Genomic DNA, 18289 nt, shown 5'->3' with positions numbered 1-18289 from the left:
TCCTATAGAAGCCAGTCTACTCTAAATGATCTTGAAATAGAAATACATTAAGAACTTTCTCGGTAAGAATAAACTAATTAGGCTTCTAACTTTCATGTTGTCATATGGCATACTGAAGAGGCAATATGGCATTGGGGTTAAGAGTATGTACTACAGGAACCAGAATGCCTAGATATGCTCTTAGCCAAGTTATTATAATTTTATGTGTCTCAGTTTCCTGACTTATAAAATAGGAATAACAATATTAGTACCTATTGTAAAGCATGCTTTCTTCTCAATGAGGGCAAACATGGTTCTTGGGGTGGGGGGAAATGCATGTGACAATTTTATTATCTTTATGAACAAAGCAAGGACATACAGACAGTACATTAAGAAATACAAGCAATTTTTGAGGATATATTGTACTTTTCATGAAAAGTACTATCAGGAAAAAAGTCTAAAAAGGCTCCTTGTGGGGCAATTGACAAAAAAAAGGTTGGGAAGATTAAAGTAGGCAATATACGTAAAAGTATTCAACAATATGCCTGGCACATAGTATTTATTGTTTATTGTTAGCTAAAAAGAGGTGTTTTGACTAAATGAAGAAAAAAGCAGTAAGTCCAAGTCTATCTAGAAATGCCAACTGAATGTCTTGGAAGCTAAACTTTGATTTTAAAAGGGAACTCTATGGCTCTTAATACGTAGTGACTTACGTGGAAGTGCAACAACTGATATGCAAGGAGTAGAATCATCAATACTCTGATCATCCTCAGAGGACAAACAAAGCCTTTTATGTGGAGGTTCAATACTATCTTCTGAGTCTATTTCATCCGCTTCTAATGGAAGAAAACAAACAAACAAAAATTTCAAACCAATGAGGGAAAACAAAATCTCTAATAATGGCTCTACAATTTTCTTATCTATTAAAAAAATTTTCTTACCAATTTGCTCATTTAACTAAACCTAGCTGTGCAAACAGGATTCAAAAGGACACTGCCTTTCTATGCCTACTGCAGTATTCAACTCCTGAAGGTGGTGTCTTAAACTTGAAAGAGAAGGGAAGCCTGGGGAAAACTGCTATCTCTCTTGGCAGTAGAAGCAATATGTGCAGTGACATGGAAGTATGAGAAGCTTAAGGTATAGGTATGTTAGGAAAATAAAGATAGTGTGATCTGCTGTAACACAGGTATATGAAATGTGGCAGGAGGTAAGACTATGAGGAAAGCAGAAATGACTGGAGGCCTATGGGCCAAATTAAAGAACCTGTACTATATTCTAAAAACCTTGGGAAGCTTTATGCTATTAAATGTATCAGAAACAATTTCATCAGCTGCTTGAAAGACGAATTATAGGTAGGACACTGGTTAAAAGGCTATTAGAGCTACCTAGATGAGAAATGAGAAACTGAACTAAGAAAGGAGGGCTTGAAACAGGATGCAATGGATTTAAAAAACATAAGACTATCAAGAAGTCTTCAAATGAAACGATGCAGGCGATGAGAGAAATAATTTATTCCCAACCACATTCATGATCTGGACACTAAGTAATGAAATTCACAGAGAAAGGAAAAAAGAGAACTAGGTTTAGGAAGTACATGTAAGGATTGTTTGGGACATATGAAACTTAAGATGCCTACGAGAAGCACAGAGAATTCTGTATAAAGACAGAGTCTGAGTCATCTTTATAGGTAGGTGCTACTTAAAATCCTGTTTGAATTAAATAACCTATGAATTATGTACAGAGTGAGAAGACAGAACCTAGGTTGAGTAAAGGTGAACTTAAGAGCACAATAAATAAATGACATAAATAATGAGCAAATAGAGGAGTAAGAACAAAATTATCAGCTGGAAGGCTACTGAATCTTAATTCATTGTAGATCAGCATATTAAGTCATATTCAAATGATTGTGTACAATTCTTTAACACAGTTTCTAACAAAAAAGTCTACCTGCATTGAGGAATAATTCTACGTTTTCTAATGTATTAAATATGCTGCTGGTACCAATTAGTATAAAAAAAGAAGTATACATTATAGTTATTCCATCATTACCTTTGGGGGCTCAACAGATCCTATTTATAACATAGCAACAAGATTGACAAAAACTAACATTTATGTTAAAGAGATAATCTCCTTTTCTACTGTGCAGCCTAAACTCATAGGCACCTAGACCCCTATTTGGGCAATAGGGGTCAAAAGTGACAGGAATTCATAAATTCAGAGAGTCAGAATTATATGTCAGCAAGTTCTCCTACCATTCTGAGGGCAGTGAAGAATGAGATTCCCTTCTGTGTCCTGAGTCAAAGTCACAGAGTTCACAGTTTCTACTGTTACTGTGTCAGAATCCTCTTCCACTGTGCTCATACTCAAATCTGTACAAGAACAGATTCCAGATCAGGATTTCAAAAATTATTCCCAAATATGAAGTATTCCCTTATAATCCCCTGAAATATCACACACATTTATTTGGGTATCTGCCTACAGTATTCTTCATGTAAAACTGCAATGAGAGTTCAGATTTCAAAAACTGCCGTTCACAAATTTATACCCATTATTTAGAATTAGATATCTGAAAGAATGTTTGCTCTGATAAATTTTAAAAACCTACAACATTTGTAATACTTTAAAAAACATTTTTGCAACATCCAACAAAAGAGAATCTGTCTTATCAGCAAAACTCTCCCCACTTTTTAATTTTGTTTTTATGGACAGCTTTGTAAATGCTTAACTTCTTTTTAAGCAGTAGATTCATCAAAACTTTTATCTTAAGAATTATTTTTCCAAAACATTTTTTTTACAGGTATTCAAGCTCTATTATCTGAAAAACAGGAACATTAAATAATTCTTCCTGTGTTCTTTTCAAAATATTGTAATTTTAAGAGATGAGTTAGTCCTTCTTTTGAAACAGGTAACTTTGAACATTGTTCAAAGTATCCTTACCTGCTATTTTACACAAATATTATTTTCCTCTTGTTCAGACAGATGGAATAACTAGTTTCAGAATATAGTATCTCATGGCTAGTGGGGGGAAAGGTATGAAACTATAACCAATAGCCTGGTTGAAGTCTTCAGAAATACCTTATAAGGTTTAAGGAGGTTCTTGCCTCAATACTCACTTTTGGCACGTATATTTTACCAACTAAATAATACAGAGGACATAAACCCTGATATAATTACTCAATGTTTGTTAAGCTTTTTTCTTTTTTTTTTTTTTAGAGAAGGGGTCTTCATTGTTGCCCAGGCTGGAGTGCAAAGGCTATTCACAGACACAATCTTAAGTGCACTAGAGCCTTGAACTCCTGAGCTCAAGTGACACTCCTGTCTTAGCCACCCGAATAGCTGGGGACAGGTATGTGCCAACACACCTGGCTCTCTCTGGCTCCTATACACAAGGTATTAGTCCATTCATATATTTACCACTGAAGTGAATGTATTTTCCTTTGGCACAAAAACTTAAATATATTAACATTTACATGGTGAAGATCCAATAATTCATTAAAATTTTACTATACAAATTACTATTTGAAAAGGAAATCATTCATTTTACAATAGTAATTATGCCACTCCCAAAATAAAGGTAAATGGAAATCATGATCTAGTTTTGGCAAATTTGCAAATCATGTGAGATCCTTGCAACAAAAGCAGACTTACCTAGACAACGGATGGATCAGCTACAGCCCTTCCCACAGAATCAAGTTGCCTTCCCTTAACCACCAGCATCACTTTCATGTTATCCAGATTGTTTCTCTCCCATGTTCCTATCTCTGCAACACTCTGAAAAAGTAACAGCATTACACACAATAAGGCTTAATAAAAACAAATGAATAGTATAGCAGTATGCTGATGAGTCTAGGCTCAAGCCTCTGTGGTATCTCATCTAGAAGAGTAAGACAAAACCAGAATTCTTTTTTAAGTAGAATTTTTGGAAATTGGCCTCTAAAAGTATTCCCCAATAAAGAAAGGACAGAAATGATGACTATGCACAGGCAGTTTCTTAACCCAAGTGGCTCTCATCAGGCAGACAAATGTTCTCTGAAAAAAACAAAAAAACAGGCTCAGCTACGCTGGTGGTTCTATGAACTGTAGACCATGGTACCATTATGTAACATGATGTATATATCAATCAATACAGTACCATAAATATTATTAGTAACTATAGTTCTTTATAATTATTAGCACCTCTCTTTATGTTTTACCTTAAAGCATTAAAAATTATATAATAACCTATTCATCCAGAAAACCCTTTTAAGATGACAGGTGAACAACCCTATCTAGGAATCTGTGGGAAAAAAAAAAAAAACCTTAAACAATTAGGCCAGAAAAGACAAATTATAAGCTCTTGAAAGCAGTGTGAAACTTTATGTGAAATGGTTTTTAAAGGTTTCTTTCAATAAGCTTCTTATCTTTATCCTCAAAAGCCAACCAAAGAGCTTAAAAAAAAAAAAAAAGCACAAGATTTGAGGTTCAAGGGGACGTTTCAGTAAAAATTAGGGATTAAAATTCTAATTTTTGTGGCATTCTAATTAGATCCTCTTTGCATTTTCAGTGAAAAAGGTACAGATCCTGCTGGAGAAACATTAAGCTATTAGATTTCATGTTGTTATCATTTCTGAATCCATTAATTTTTTAAAGGCTGGCTTTTTAGTAATACCTACTGCAAAAGATGGGGGAAAGAAATGTAAAGAAGTAAAAAAAGAAAGGCTAAAATCATCCATAAACTTCCCAAACAATGATTTTTCATACTCTTTGGTGTAGTTCCTTCTAATCTCATCTCCCGGTGTATGTGTGTCTGTGATTATAGTGTATTGTGCAATTTTATATCCTGCTTTTTAGAATTTGCTCAGATTGAAAAGTGTGAAGGAAATCAAGGTAGGCATTTAACAAAAGGTTAAAACTTACACTGCACCAGGCATAGTGGCTCACCCTTGTAATTCCAGTAATTGGGATTACAAACCCTTGTAATTAGGAGGAAGATCACTTAAGCTCAGGAGTTTCGAGACCAGCCTGACATAGTGAGATCTAGTCTCCAGAGAAATATAAAAAATTAGCCAGGTGTGGTGGTGTATGCCTATAATGTCAGCTACTCTGGAGGCTGAGGTGGGAGGATGGCTGCAGCCAGGAGATCAAGGCTGCAGTCTGGGTGAGAGCGAGAACCTGTCTCAAAAAATAGAAAAGCAAAAAATAAAACTTATGCTGCAATAAAAAGTGTGACATTATTTAACAGTTATCTGTTACTGGACATTTATGTTGTTCCCAATTTTTAATTTCCTTAAACCATACTGAAAAACATATTTTTACACTATTTCCTTGAATATTTGTAAATAAAAATTGTTAAATCAAAGGATATGACAAAATTTAGAACTCTTCAATCATACTGCAATATATTTTCCCAAAAAGTTGCACAAATTTATATCCCAACCATTGAGAGGCAAACTCTACTCTTGGTAATCTTGCCAATAGTTATTTTTTAAAAACTTCAAAGCAAAAAGTACGATGCTTATTTTATAGGTGCAAAATGGTCACAGGTTTAGCATTTTAATGATATCATTTCAGGACCCAAGTTAATCCACAACGTTGAGAAAAAGAACAGGAATCCTGGCTCCTTTTATAAAGTTCTGCAACTCATGTTAGAGATTAGTGAATGATTCTATGCTACTTTGAAAATTAACAAGCTTATTTGTTCAATCAACAAATATATCCAAATATATTACCTCTACTATATGCAGGTACTGGGGATACAGTCACTTGTTTTGTTTTTATGCTGTCATCTTTTTTTTGTGGTTTTTGAGATGGAGTCTCGCTCTGTTGCGCAGGCTGTAGTGCAGTGGCATGATCTTGGCTCACTGCAACCTCCGCCTCCCAGGTTCAAGTGATTCTCCTGCCTCAGCCTCCCGAGTAGCTGAGACTACAGGTGCGTGCCACCATGCCCGGCTAATTTTTTGGTATTTTTTTAGTAGAGATGGGGTTTCACCATGTTGGCCAGGCTGGTCTCGAACTCCTGACGTCAGGTAATCCACTTGCCTCGGCCTCCCAAAGTGTAGGGATTACAGGCGTGAGCCACTGCGCTTGGTCCCCTGTCATCTTAAATATGTTCTTGACTTTTTTCCCCTCTATTCTGAGCTATCTGGTCAGTACATTTATTAATATTTAAGAAACTGACCTAGTTTCACTTTTAATGGGTAACACACACAGTTCAAGATTCAAAAGGTAGGTTATTTTTATTAATATTAGTATTAATACTAATAAGATATAGGGCATCTAAATGAAGATGTCAAACTGAGAGTTAAATATATAAAACGAGAGTTCAACAGGCCAGGATTAGACCTATAAATCTTACTGGCATACACATTGTTTTTAAAGATTTCTTAAAGAGATTAGAGAAGACAGCCTAGATTACAGTCTAGAGCACTCTACTAAATTTGGGGAGTCAAGCAAAGGAGAATGAGAAGGACCAGCTAGAGAGATGCAGGAGAAAACCTAAGAGGTGTTAACTAAGAAGCACAAGAGTGTTTTTTCAATGAGCATTAAGTAGTTAACTATATTGAAAACTGCTGGGAGGAAAGATAACTGAGAAGTAGCTATGTAATCTGGCAATACAGAGAACAACTGGTGCCTTTAACAAAAGTAGTTTTAGTGGGAGTAGTAGGGGCAGAAGCCTTACTGAAATATGTACAGGATTAGAAGTAGGGAAGAAAAGACAAACTACAGGCCGGGTGTGGTGGCTCACCTTGGGTGGCTCCCAGCACTTTGGGAGGCCAAGGCAGGTGGATCACCTGAGGTCAGGAGTTCGAAACCCGCCTGGCCAACATGGTGAAACCCTGTCTCTACTAAAAATACAAAAATTAGCCGGGTGTGGTGGCAGGAGCCTGTAATCCCGGCTACTCAGGAGGCTGAGGCAGGAGAATCATTTGAACCCGGGAGGCGGAGGTTGCAGTGAGCCAAGATCGCACCATTGCACTCCAGCCTGGAGGACAAGAGTGAGACTTCGTCAAAAAAAAAAAAGAAATGACAAACCACAGATACTTTTATCACGAAGTTTAGCTTTCAAATTAGAACAAAAGGACCAAGTGCAATCAAGACAGTTGTTACACAGAATACATCTGTATTCTGATGTTGGACTGAGAAACATTGGTGAATAAATCAAATTGAGATAGTAGGGTAGAAAGTTTAGTAATGTAGTGCCTTTATTCCAATTCATTATACATGAACCTATGGTTAACTTTTGGAATCCCTCCCCATTTGGTTTATCTGGGAAATAGGAAAATCGCCAACTCTGCTATCACTTTTTTGGTCCTTTTTGGAGCAAAATAAAGACAGTCATGTAACACATAACATTTTGGTCAACAATCAAATGTGCATATATGGTAAGCCTGAAAGATTGATTATACCAGTATATTTTTACTGTACCTTTTCTATATTTAGATATGTTTAGATACACAAATACTTGCCATTGTGTTAAAATTGTATCCAGTACAGTAACACGCTGTACAGGTCTGTGCATTTTCTATGATGCTCACATGAAATCACCCAAACTGCATCTCTCAGAACTCTGTCATTAAGCAACACATGACTGCACATCAGCTCTTTTCAATTTTCCTTCTTTGTAATGGGTTATACCATATGTACTATTTTTATACTAAAAACGAGAAGATATAGAAGAAAAACACAATTTTAACAGCCATTTTAAATGAAGTGGCATTTTTGCATGTTTTCATCATTTGCTGAGTATCTTTAAATAGCACGATACCCTTAGTACATTAAAGAAAAAAATACCTGAGAGTAGCAGCAAATCTAAATGCAGTTAGGAAGACCATGGACAATCTGCTTGAGATTTCAAGAATTTTGGATATGAAAATTCTGTCTATTGGTGTACAGCTTTATGAACAAGGAATTCAGCTTTATCATCAGTTATTAGAAAGCTGTGCAAGGAATTAAGTTTTATCCATAGCTTTATCAGTGGAGAGTGGCTTACAGAAAGAACTATCAGATGTGTTTAAACAGCCCTAATGTTTTGGCATTGCTGTTATTTATGCACTCCTTATTTATAGCTTTGATAGCTTTAATTTTCTAGTCTACCATGTGCCTGACAAATGTAGTTATATGCCTTATTGACATTTCCATTAAAAACTTTAATTCTGAATTATTTATGCATAACTATGGAATTTGCTACACTGGGCTCAAAGTTGACAGGATTTCCGCCACCATCTGTAAATTTTTATTTAGATTATGTATCTCACAATCTTGTTTTTTAGAAGAACAGGGGAAACATTTCTTGTAATCTGCTGTTTAACAAAGTTTTTTAAAGTTTGTCAGGCAGTTAACAGTGAACCAGATCATTTTTGTATTGATTGAAAAATACAACTTTTAGAAACTTAGGTATCAGTATTAACGACAGTGCTTAGCTTAGCATTACTTGTAGTTTCAATCATTTAACTCTAAGGAAGATATTGGTTAAGAATGTTTTCTAAGTTTTATACCCTACAAATGAAGACCTAAAAAAAGTATAAAATGAAATACAGTGAAATGTACAAAATTCCAGTTTTTTATTACATAAAATTTAAATGTGTACTTAATAAATCTTGATTGATTACTTGATAAATCACTAGATAGGTGGTATGTTTCAACAGTTATTTAATGCTTTCTGAAGAAATAATTTCTGGTCATTAAAAACTAATCATGTTCTGCATCAAGAATTATGGCTTTCTAAAATTATTTTTTTTTTTTGAGACGGAGTCTTGCTCTATCACCCAGGCTGGAGTGCAGTGGCCCGATCTCGGCTCACTGCAAGCTCCTCCTCCTGGGTTCACGCCATTCTCCTGCCTCAGCCTCTCCGAGTAGCTGGGACTATAGGCGCCCGCCACCACACCCGGCTAATTTTTTTGTATTTTTAGTAGAGACAGGGTTTCACTGTGGTCTCGATCTCCTGACCTCGTGATCCGCCCGCCTCGGCCTCCCAAAGTGCTGGGATTACAAGCGTGAGCCACCGCGCCCGGCCTCTAAAATTATTATAACTCTTAAAGTTTTAACTCATTGATAACTCAAGAATAAATTTTAGAAAACTCAGGATAGCATTCTGTTCCTGTAACAATCTCAATGAAGTTTTTTTGCAAGACTAAAATGTATTTGATTTGCTCCTTAAATTTTAGATTTTGTTAGATGCCATTTAAATAATGGTACAGAATTCACTCCTTAGCATTTTTTCAGACAAGCTGAAGTGGTTTTAATAAGACTGAGTACTATTTAAATTACCTTTCAGAATTATTTTAATCATTGAGTTTTTAAACATATGGCATCTTTACCAAGTACATTGGAAGGTTTATTATTGACAGAACAGGTTGGGATACAATAAGGACTTGGGATAAGTCATTTCATTAATAATCACTACAAATGCTGTGTGTTTTAATTTATAAAACCATACAGAACACCTTCTGCCAAACTTCAAAATTTGTATATACTTCTGGGCCACGAAAGTTGATAGTTTTATTTATGACTACTTAGATTGTTATTTATGCATAAAACAAAGCAGGAAAATACATTGGGAATTGTTTACAGTGAACTTCTTTAATGCATCATATTTCTTAAAACATACTTTCAAAGTGTACTTAGTATTTTAAAAACCAAACAAAACAATTATACAATTGCAGGTTTGTACGTGTTGTCAATGACAAAAATAAAACCATTCTGGTGGCTTAAAAAAAAAAAGCACACAACCTTAAGTGTGGTACAAAACTCTTAAAATGGAGTTGTGTCTTCATTATAATATAACCTTATAGCTCCCAATGAAAAAGATGACCCTGTTTAATATACTACAACCTGGAAGAACAAAAAGGGATAAGCATAAAGAAATAACTCTTGGATCTGTTATTTAACATAGAATTCAATTAGAGAAATGAGTTATTCATGCTATTCTTCCTTTCAGTATTGATGTAAAGTTCTTATCCAATGGGTTATCTTAGACTGGTATTTCCATCAACTGAGTCTACCTATCGTCCTGATTTTTCTGGGCACTTAAGTGTTGAATATCTTCTAAAAACCAGAATCAAGGAATAAAGTCACCTTTCTTCCCAGTTTTGGGGGCTAATTCTGTAAACAGATGTATACTCATTTCCAAGTACAGTACTGATACAAGTATGAAAGAGTTTAGATGCTATTAGTGGCAATCATGAGAAGCACAGGAACCAACATTTGCTGATCCTAGATGCTTGCAGCTGTGATTCTAAAATGGAACATTGGATGAGACCACATGATATAAAACATTCCCTATTTTAATATACTCACTTTATACTGTGAAATCTTGCAAGCTACAGAACATATAGCACCACAATTTTATTAGGTGAGTTAAAGACTGAGAAACACTGGCTGAGAAACAGTCTCTGGCATAGTTCAACCAATAAGGCAGTAAGGACAGTTTTCAGATGTTTTTTTCTCCTGACCCAGTACAGTATAAGAAAAATCATTCATATTCTTTGTGTGATTTGCAAATCTTCTACCCATGCATCAGCATGCCTATCTTTTACTGTTTTCACAATATTAAGATCATACTGTCACATCTTTTTTGTACTTACTGTATCAGGAGCATTTTCCAGTATCATTACTACTCTACATTTTGAATGGGCACATAGATCTAAATTTATCTAATTCGTACCTATTACTGAACATTTGTTTTTGTGGCTATGTTATTATAAAACTCCAAATGGACTATTACTCTATCATTGTATAACTAATGCTTTAAAAACTACTTAAAAGAGAATTTGCTTAGTAACATCTAAGGAATTTGGAAGATAAATTTTAAGATATTTTTATTTTGAAATAATGAAAGTCTAAGTAGGAAATCTTAGTGAAGATAATAGGTAACAAATTCATACACCCTAAACATGGGTACACAGAGGGCTGTCAGACAAGAGGTAAGGTCATAGAATAAGCATAACATCTTCATAAGTACAAACTTTATTCAAGATACGAATAGGAACACTACACACTTGAAGAAGAATGTTTTGGACTATGATGCCAGGCCCCATGGGATTTGTTCCTCCCTATACTTTGTGGAAAAGTTTGAGCAGCAGAGCCATAAATGAACATAAGGCATATTCAATTAAGGTACCTAATTAATGTTTACTATGGCTTGGTTTTAAGATGGTAAAATATGACTATATATCATAAAAATGTCAATAGAGCTGTTAGTGGAGTCTATTCTAGGAGGCTTTATGTTGATTTCAATTACCAACTATTGCCGGGCACGGTGGCTCACGCTTGTAATCCCAGCACTTTGGGAGGCCGAAGCGGGCAGATCACGAGGTCAGGAGATCCAGACCACGGTGAAACCCCGTCTCTACTAAAAATACAAAAAATTAGCCGGGCGTGGTGGCGGGCGCCTGTAGTCCCAGCTACTCGGAGAGGCTGAGGCAGGAGAATGGCGTGAACCTGGGAGGCGGAGCTTGCAGTGAGCCGAGATTGTGCCACTGCACTCCAGCCTGGGCGACAGAGCGAGACTCCGTCTCAAAAAAAAAAAAAAAAAAAAAAAAAAAATTACCAACTACTGAAAAGAAAGTCATTATTACTTGAGTAAGGAGGATTACTTGATAGCAAGGATCATTTTAAGGTGCAGCATTTCATATCTGGTTTGACAGTAAAACTATATTGCTTATTCAAAAAGCAAAAATGTTATTTTTCACTTCATGCATGGTTCAGGAGCTTATAACGTGTCATTGGCTACACTTGAAAAATTTCATCCATTCAAAACTGAGTACTTTTCTACAAGGCACCATCAGAGGCTCTTTACATGGAAATATACAGTATCACCAGACACCTGTGATTTACAGTGAAGTTAATTTTTAAAGCACATTCACTCATTAGATACTAAAATATACACCGGCACTAAAATAAACCTAATGAGCATTTCTGATACATAACACCTGATGGGAAGTGAATGAATCAACTTTGACCACTGGTGCTTGGAAGAATGACCTAACAGTGTACAAAATCAAAATGACATTTAAATATATGAAATGATAGAAAATTAAACTGTTCATAATGAGCTCTCCAGTGTGCTTTTCCCTGACAACTTATTTCTAGTATTCAGTCATGGAATGGATTATCTTTCTACAAACTTGGGTGGTGGGGCGGGGGGAGACCTAACCACGTTCCTCCTTTTAAACTTATCTACCTTTATAGAATCAAAGCAAACACAAAATCTATTTGTGATTTCTATTACAGGAATTTTCTTCACAAAATGAAAGCACCATCAAGATAAATGGAGAAATGACATGAAAGCAGACAGATGCCACATACATTTGGTAACTATCCATATTTTATCTTTAATATTTGGCAATCACTTTAATAAAAATCATTTAGTTTACCACTTTCTCGGGTCTTCTTGTATCATTTGGAGACATAAAGGAGCTGAAACTGCAAAGCATTTAAAAGTATATCAATTTCTAGGAAATCCTTTCATACAGGAAAAATATGATGGTGGTAAGAAAAAAAATGGACTATTAAAATGGAAAAGTCCATTTTGGAAAGGCAGAACAACACCTCAGTGTTAAATATGCAGTCTCTATATACGATATAAAAATAAGTAGAATGAACCCTCCCCAAACTTTGTTCCTAAGCTTTTGATGTCTTTGCAACAGACAGATGTGTGTTTAATACAAGTGATGCAAGACGTCAATACTTTCAAAAACACTTCTAAGCTCCCTCAATATTTTAACATCTATGTGCCCGGCACTTGTTTCACATTATCGCATTCATCCTCACAGGTGTTAATTTAAGCCAATGCACTTAATGAAGCACGGCAAAGGCAACTGTTTAAAATAATGAGATGTTATTTTCAGGACATGTAAGTTTATTACACCATTAATAAAAATTAGAGTCTATAGATGTTGGAGAGATAAATGAGGCTAATAGAAAGGTAAGAGTTTTTGCGGAGGAGGTAAAGGCAAGTTTTTTGTTGTTATTTAAATACTAACTAGTGATATCAAACTAACCTTATAAAATACATACACTATCTCCCCACCTTTAAAGCACCCCTGGGGTGTAATGAGATAACTAAAGCACTGAAAAAAGAGATCTCTAGAAAACGGACTAGAGGACAGCTACCTACTTTTGATATGATTCTCCACCAGTAAACATTTCCCAGCCACGCTGTTTTCAAAGCTCAAGTCATAACGCCCAAACTTTTGATTTCTTCCCCTCAAAATACTTCTAAAACCTGAACACTCAGAAAAATGTTTACATAAAATAATGTATTCATATAACTGCAAAGTATGAACTTAAAGCTCAAGGAAAGATGCAATGCCCAGTACTTACTGATTAAATGTTGATGAAGACAGGGCAATAGCATTTTGGTTCCACCATTAGCTCAACTGCAACCAATTAAAGAGATTCACGCAGAATATGCAGGTGCTAAATCAGTCCCAAAAAGCATATTTTGGGGTGAGCCTATCAACTAAAATAGTAAGAAAAAAAATTAGCTTGTTTGGTGGCATACAGAAGCACCTAATATTGGGAGTTAAAATGAGGTAAAAATCACCACAAATCATGAAATGTATTTTTCACACCTATAACATAATGTTTTTTTCCAGATACAATCAGGCTGGTTTTTGTGCTTTCTGTATGGAAGAAAAAAATTATTCTCACACCAAATTGGATTCTCTCAGCATGACAGGTTTTGTAACGTTAAGGAATGTAGCTTTAACCTTTTTTCTCTAAATCTTAACAGAATTTCTAAATCCTAACCAAATACATGAAATCCTGTCTCTAAGTACACCATAAGAGCAAAAAGATAAGATTTTGGTGTATCGCCATAGTCATTCTTTAAATGTTAAAGTGATGGCAAATTATTCAAATTATTAAAAGACAGTAATCCTCAGAAAGCTATTTGAAATATAAATTCAAAACCAGCTTAAAGAAATTTGAAGTAATGAAAAAATATGAACACCCTTAACTGAAAAAAACAGATTTTGTAATACTTTCAATATAATGGAAGAATATTCTCGTATTTGGAGCTTAAAAGCTACAAATGGTTTTCTCCCACGAATTAAAAATACAGGTATAATTTAAAATTTTCCAAATGGCATCACTTTAAGCTTAAGACATGTCATATTAAAAAATAATTCCACAGAATATGCGTTTTGTAGGACGTCCCAACATGCAGCCTCGACTGTCAGAAAGGAGGCACACATAATCAAATCCGTGTACATTAAAAAGAGGTATACAAAGATGAACTGAGTTGCGAAAAAAGCAACTACACAAATTCAATGAAAGGGAGGAGTCCTGACTCATACTGTATACTATTATCCTTTTCCTTATCTACACCGAATATTTTATATAAAGACATATGCTCTATCATTCAATTGCACAGAAGGGCACTTAGCCACTTCTCTCAAATCTGCTCTGGAGATTGTGGTAAAACATTCTACATACCTCCCTGAAGAAATTCTCAAAGCGAAGTCCATTTTAGAGAACAAAGTGGACTTAACAATTTTAACAACTTTCTCGGAACTCGGCACAATAGGGTAATTACTACTTTACAGACGCATTTTCCGTGCTCCACCACGACTCTGTCCCCGCGCCCCAGCCCACATCCCTTCTTTAAAGAGACTCAGACTGACAGAGACGGTTCGGCCAGCTATCCCGATTCTCTATGTCTGGGCCGTGAATCGCTGATCAAGGCTGAACCCCCGCAAAATTACAGAAGAATCTAAAGCGCAAACGAGGGAAAAGAACAAAAAAGCAAAGGGGGGGGAAGTTGGGTCGAGACCCACCCCCACTCTCTCAACCCCACCCAAGCCTACCTCTCCTACGCTGGACAAAACCGAAACAAAAACGTAACAAAAATAAAAACGAAAAAAAAGAACACCACGAGAAAACAAGTAGGGCTTTCTTACTGTCTCCACTCCTTCTGGCCCAGTTCTCTACTCAACCTCCCGGCCCACCCCACCCCCCAGGGGTCCCGGCGCCATTTAGCTCCTCCGAAGCCGCCGCCATTTTCCGCCCCCGCCGGATCGCTGCTGTGCCTTGGCAGCCGCTCGCTTCCCTACTCTGCAGCCTGAGCCACGGGCGCCGCCCGGCCCTAAGAGGGAGGCCCTGGCCGGAACGTGCGGGGACGGCAGCTGCAACGTCAGGAAGGCCAGGCTCCGACCCCGCCCGCAGTGCCCCGGCGCCGACAGCTTGCGCCAGCCGGCGGGAGCTAGCGGGCAGTAAGGGGGCCGGACAGGCTCCACTGGGCGGAGCGGCCCTGGCGGTGGTTGGGACCTGAAGGTTCCATCGCACTTACTTCCTGTTTTGGGTCCGGGCACTTTGGAAGAACCAGGATGGAGGCTCCAAAAAATACCAGGATGGAGGAAGCAGCCACGGGCGAGAGTGGCTGCAGCTGGAGTGAGCGAGCGCGACAAGCCACCGGAAACGGAGCTGCGGCCGCGCCCCGCCCCCAGCTCCCCGCACGCTGCCCCTCCCGCTCGTCTGTCCCGCTGGCGGCCCCGCGTGCTGGCTGTACGCGTCACTTCCGGCTGTGTCGGCGCGCGAAAAAAAGTCCTGGGTTGGAATGTTGGTACTGGTCTGTGGCGGTGGTTGTCGGCTGTCCTGCCGGGAAAACTCAGCACTGACTATCCCACTGCTGATGCTGTAAAAGAGGTCCTTCTGCTATGACGCAACTGTGGTTCCTCTGGTTCTGGGGACACTTAGGCCCAGCGTGCCGATTTTCATAGTTCCCTGTGGCTCCCAGCCGAGGGAGCCGCGGTGTGGAACGGAGGGAACCAGTCATCTCAGTGCTGAAGAAAACAGGGAGTGTGTGTCTTCATACTTGATTTGCCTCGCCGCAGGGGCTTAATATGAGATGTCTGGGCGTGTTAAGTCGTTCTTCATGAAATGTGTCCTCTGTGAGTGTAGTCTCACTGTTAGACTAGGAAGATGCTGTTTTGCTGTGCCCAGTTCCTCTTAAAAGTACAGATGCTCCTTGGGTCTGCAGCCGTATAAACCCATCCTAAATCGAAAATGCGTTTTAATACCCTTATAAACGAAAAGGATAAATAAGTGAGCCAGCATTCTTTGAGTGCTTATGTGACAGGTAAATGTTTTACGTGTATTAAACTCATTTAATGTTCATAAGTGCTAAGTGCATCGCTACAATTACTACAAATGAATCCCATTTTACACAGGAACCAAAGAGCAGTGAAGGAATGTGTCCAAGGGCTCCCAAGTTGGCGGTGGAATTAGAATTGAAGCCTCAGCTCCAAAGCCTGTGTTCTGAACTACCCGGTTGCAGCTCACAAAATACACTTTGGCAGTACTTTCATAACGAAAACAAATGATTACAACCAGTTTACAAATGCTTGGCTTTGCTTTACTTTACTTTACTGGAGGATCGACATGTTTGACTAATTTTCAAAAATAAATCTCAGAAGCAGCATTTTCTTGTGTTGATAACTTTATTACTAATTTGTGGCACTCTGCATTCTATTGGAGTTAAGCCGTGTATCATTTCATTTTTTAATAAGTACATAATAATGTTTATGTAAGCAAAACTGTGAGGCAGAATAGTATTGTGCTGTGGACTCAGGCAGTCAGACCTGAGTGTGAATCTTGGCTCCATTTCTTAGTAGTGGATATGGCACTTCACCTCTTTTAGCTTTGTTTACTTTGGAAAAATAGGAGTAATAAGATCTACCTTCCAGAATATTGTAGACAGCGTAGTTTGCATAGAATCTGACGTGTATTAAGCATTAAAAATGGTAACTAATAAACCTTAAAGCCAGGAAAGCAATACAACTACTCAAAGAGCCGTTCTAATAAAATAATAATGACATATGCAAAATTGTTGACATTTAACATTGATTAGAAGGTGGTTCCTAATGAGCCATATTTTTCATAAGACATAACCATATAAGATTATTTTCGCTAAGGCATAAAATAGTGATAAATAAATTATAGTCGGGCTGTCCATTCTCTTCTGCTAAATTTTAGGTCAGCCTGCACGCTGCTAATTCCCCCCAAAAAGTCAAGTGCATCCTCATAACTAAATTCTCCCTTTCTGGTTGAGTTTCTTTTATAACTACCTTTTCCCAAGTCAGTTGGTATTTATTTGGGGATGACAAATGTATTTTAATATTAGCTTAATGCATAATTTAAAAATATAATAACATCTCTATCCCTTTAGCTTGAATAATCGATGTAAAGACGATCCATAACACAACTTGATTCCTAGAGCAATTTTCTGCAGTTATACTTCTATATTATCCGTACCTCATTATTTAGTCAATGTGTACCTAGGGAATGGATGAGATTTCAAATATTATCCAAGGATTTACCTATTTAGGAATTAAACATTTTGTAGAAAAATCATTAGAAGTATTTCTATCCTAAACAATAATTATGAAAGTATTTATAGCATAGCTATGGTATTTACTGCATTTGCTAGTTAAAATTGACTTTGTTGGACTCCAGATGTTTATAACACTTTTGTGAACCTCATCAGTGATTGATGATGAAATTGCCTTTTATGACAGGTTGATATATTAATATAAAGTATTTCAAATACTGAGAAGCAGGTTCTGTTGTTTCATGATCATCTTGTGCTAATTCAGAAAAAAAAAGATGTTTATAAGCTTTTGTTCAAAGTAAAAAAAAAAAAATACAATTACTGAGTAATTTTCTTTCTACATCGTCTCTGAGTCCTGTTAATATAGCTGATGGGTATACACTGTAGGGCCTTCCAGCTGATGGGGATTGCTGTGCTAGTGGAGGAACGAATAAACTGTCCCAGTTAAGCCCACACACCAGGCTTTACCAGGTGATCTCCTGTCTCAGATTCTTCCTGTAGGCTTCCCTCTGGGCCTTATGACACTCCATCTTACAATCCTTTTCCCACCTTGCATTTTGCCTATGTGTCTCATCTCTACAATCCTTTTAATACCTCAGCCTGGTGACCACCTCTCTATGTCCACTTCACTTTTTTCTTCTTTTGTGGTAAATCTTTCTTGAGACCTATTGATAGGATACTAGCCAAAAAAAGTGTTTCCTTATCAAGGGAATGGAGAGCTAAGACTTCCAATACTCCTAGCCAATAAAGATAAAAATTTTTGTTCTGTCTTTGTAATTTTGGTGTGCAAAACAAAATAAAACAGTTCAGATACTTCACTAAAACAGGATAATATCCAGACCCAGACTCAAAGACCTGTTCCTTTATAATCTAGCATGGAAGAGAGAGGGACAATGTATTAGTTAACTAAGCAATAATTGCCATGTTTTGTAAGTTCTGAGAGAGATACAACTTGGGTGCTCTGAAAGTGAACTTTTACATAAAGAGTTCAGAGTAGGC

The 18289-nt window shown here is 37.1% G+C and overlaps 2 protein-coding genes across 8 annotated transcripts in view; one reads left to right on the top strand and one right to left on the bottom strand.

Moving 5' to 3' along the window:
• DMTF1 (cyclin D binding myb like transcription factor 1) overlaps positions 1-15445 on the bottom strand; it is a 44388-nt gene extending 28943 nt beyond the window's left edge. For 2 of the 5 annotated variants that reach the window (XM_030822026.1, XM_030822029.1), the window contains exons 1-4: positions 15251-15445; positions 3628-3750; positions 2232-2348; positions 693-815 (exon numbers count right to left, since the gene is read on the bottom strand). In XM_030822026.1, coding sequence (XP_030677886.1) covers positions 693-815; positions 2232-2340 — 232 coding nt within the window. In that variant the 5' untranslated portion in view covers positions 2341-2348; positions 3628-3750; positions 15251-15445. The other 3 variants (XM_030822027.1, XM_030822028.1, XM_030822030.1) reach the window with 3 other exon arrangements.
• On the top strand, positions 15288-16381 carry LOC105740422. Of its 3 annotated transcripts, none has more exons than XM_030822031.1 (2): positions 15288-15504; positions 16131-16381. In XM_030822031.1, exons 1-2 carry the CDS (start codon positions 15288-15290, stop codon positions 16145-16147), a joined length of 234 nt encoding a protein of 77 aa, XP_030677891.1. In that variant the 3' UTR covers positions 16148-16381. The 3 variants fall into 3 exon arrangements, 1 of the variants encoding a protein (XP_030677891.1); XR_004032232.1 differs by having other exon boundaries at positions 15494-16039; XR_004032233.1 differs by having other exon boundaries at positions 15494-15759; positions 16131-16377.
• Positions 16382-18289: the final 1908 nt, after the last annotated feature.

Source organism: Nomascus leucogenys, chromosome 11 (genome assembly GCF_006542625.1).
Source record: "Nomascus leucogenys isolate Asia chromosome 11, Asia_NLE_v1, whole genome shotgun sequence".
NCBI lineage: Eukaryota > Metazoa > Chordata > Mammalia > Primates > Hylobatidae > Nomascus > Nomascus leucogenys.
The sequence above is the reverse complement of the archived record's forward strand: the minus strand, read 5'-3'. Positions and strand labels throughout refer to the sequence as shown.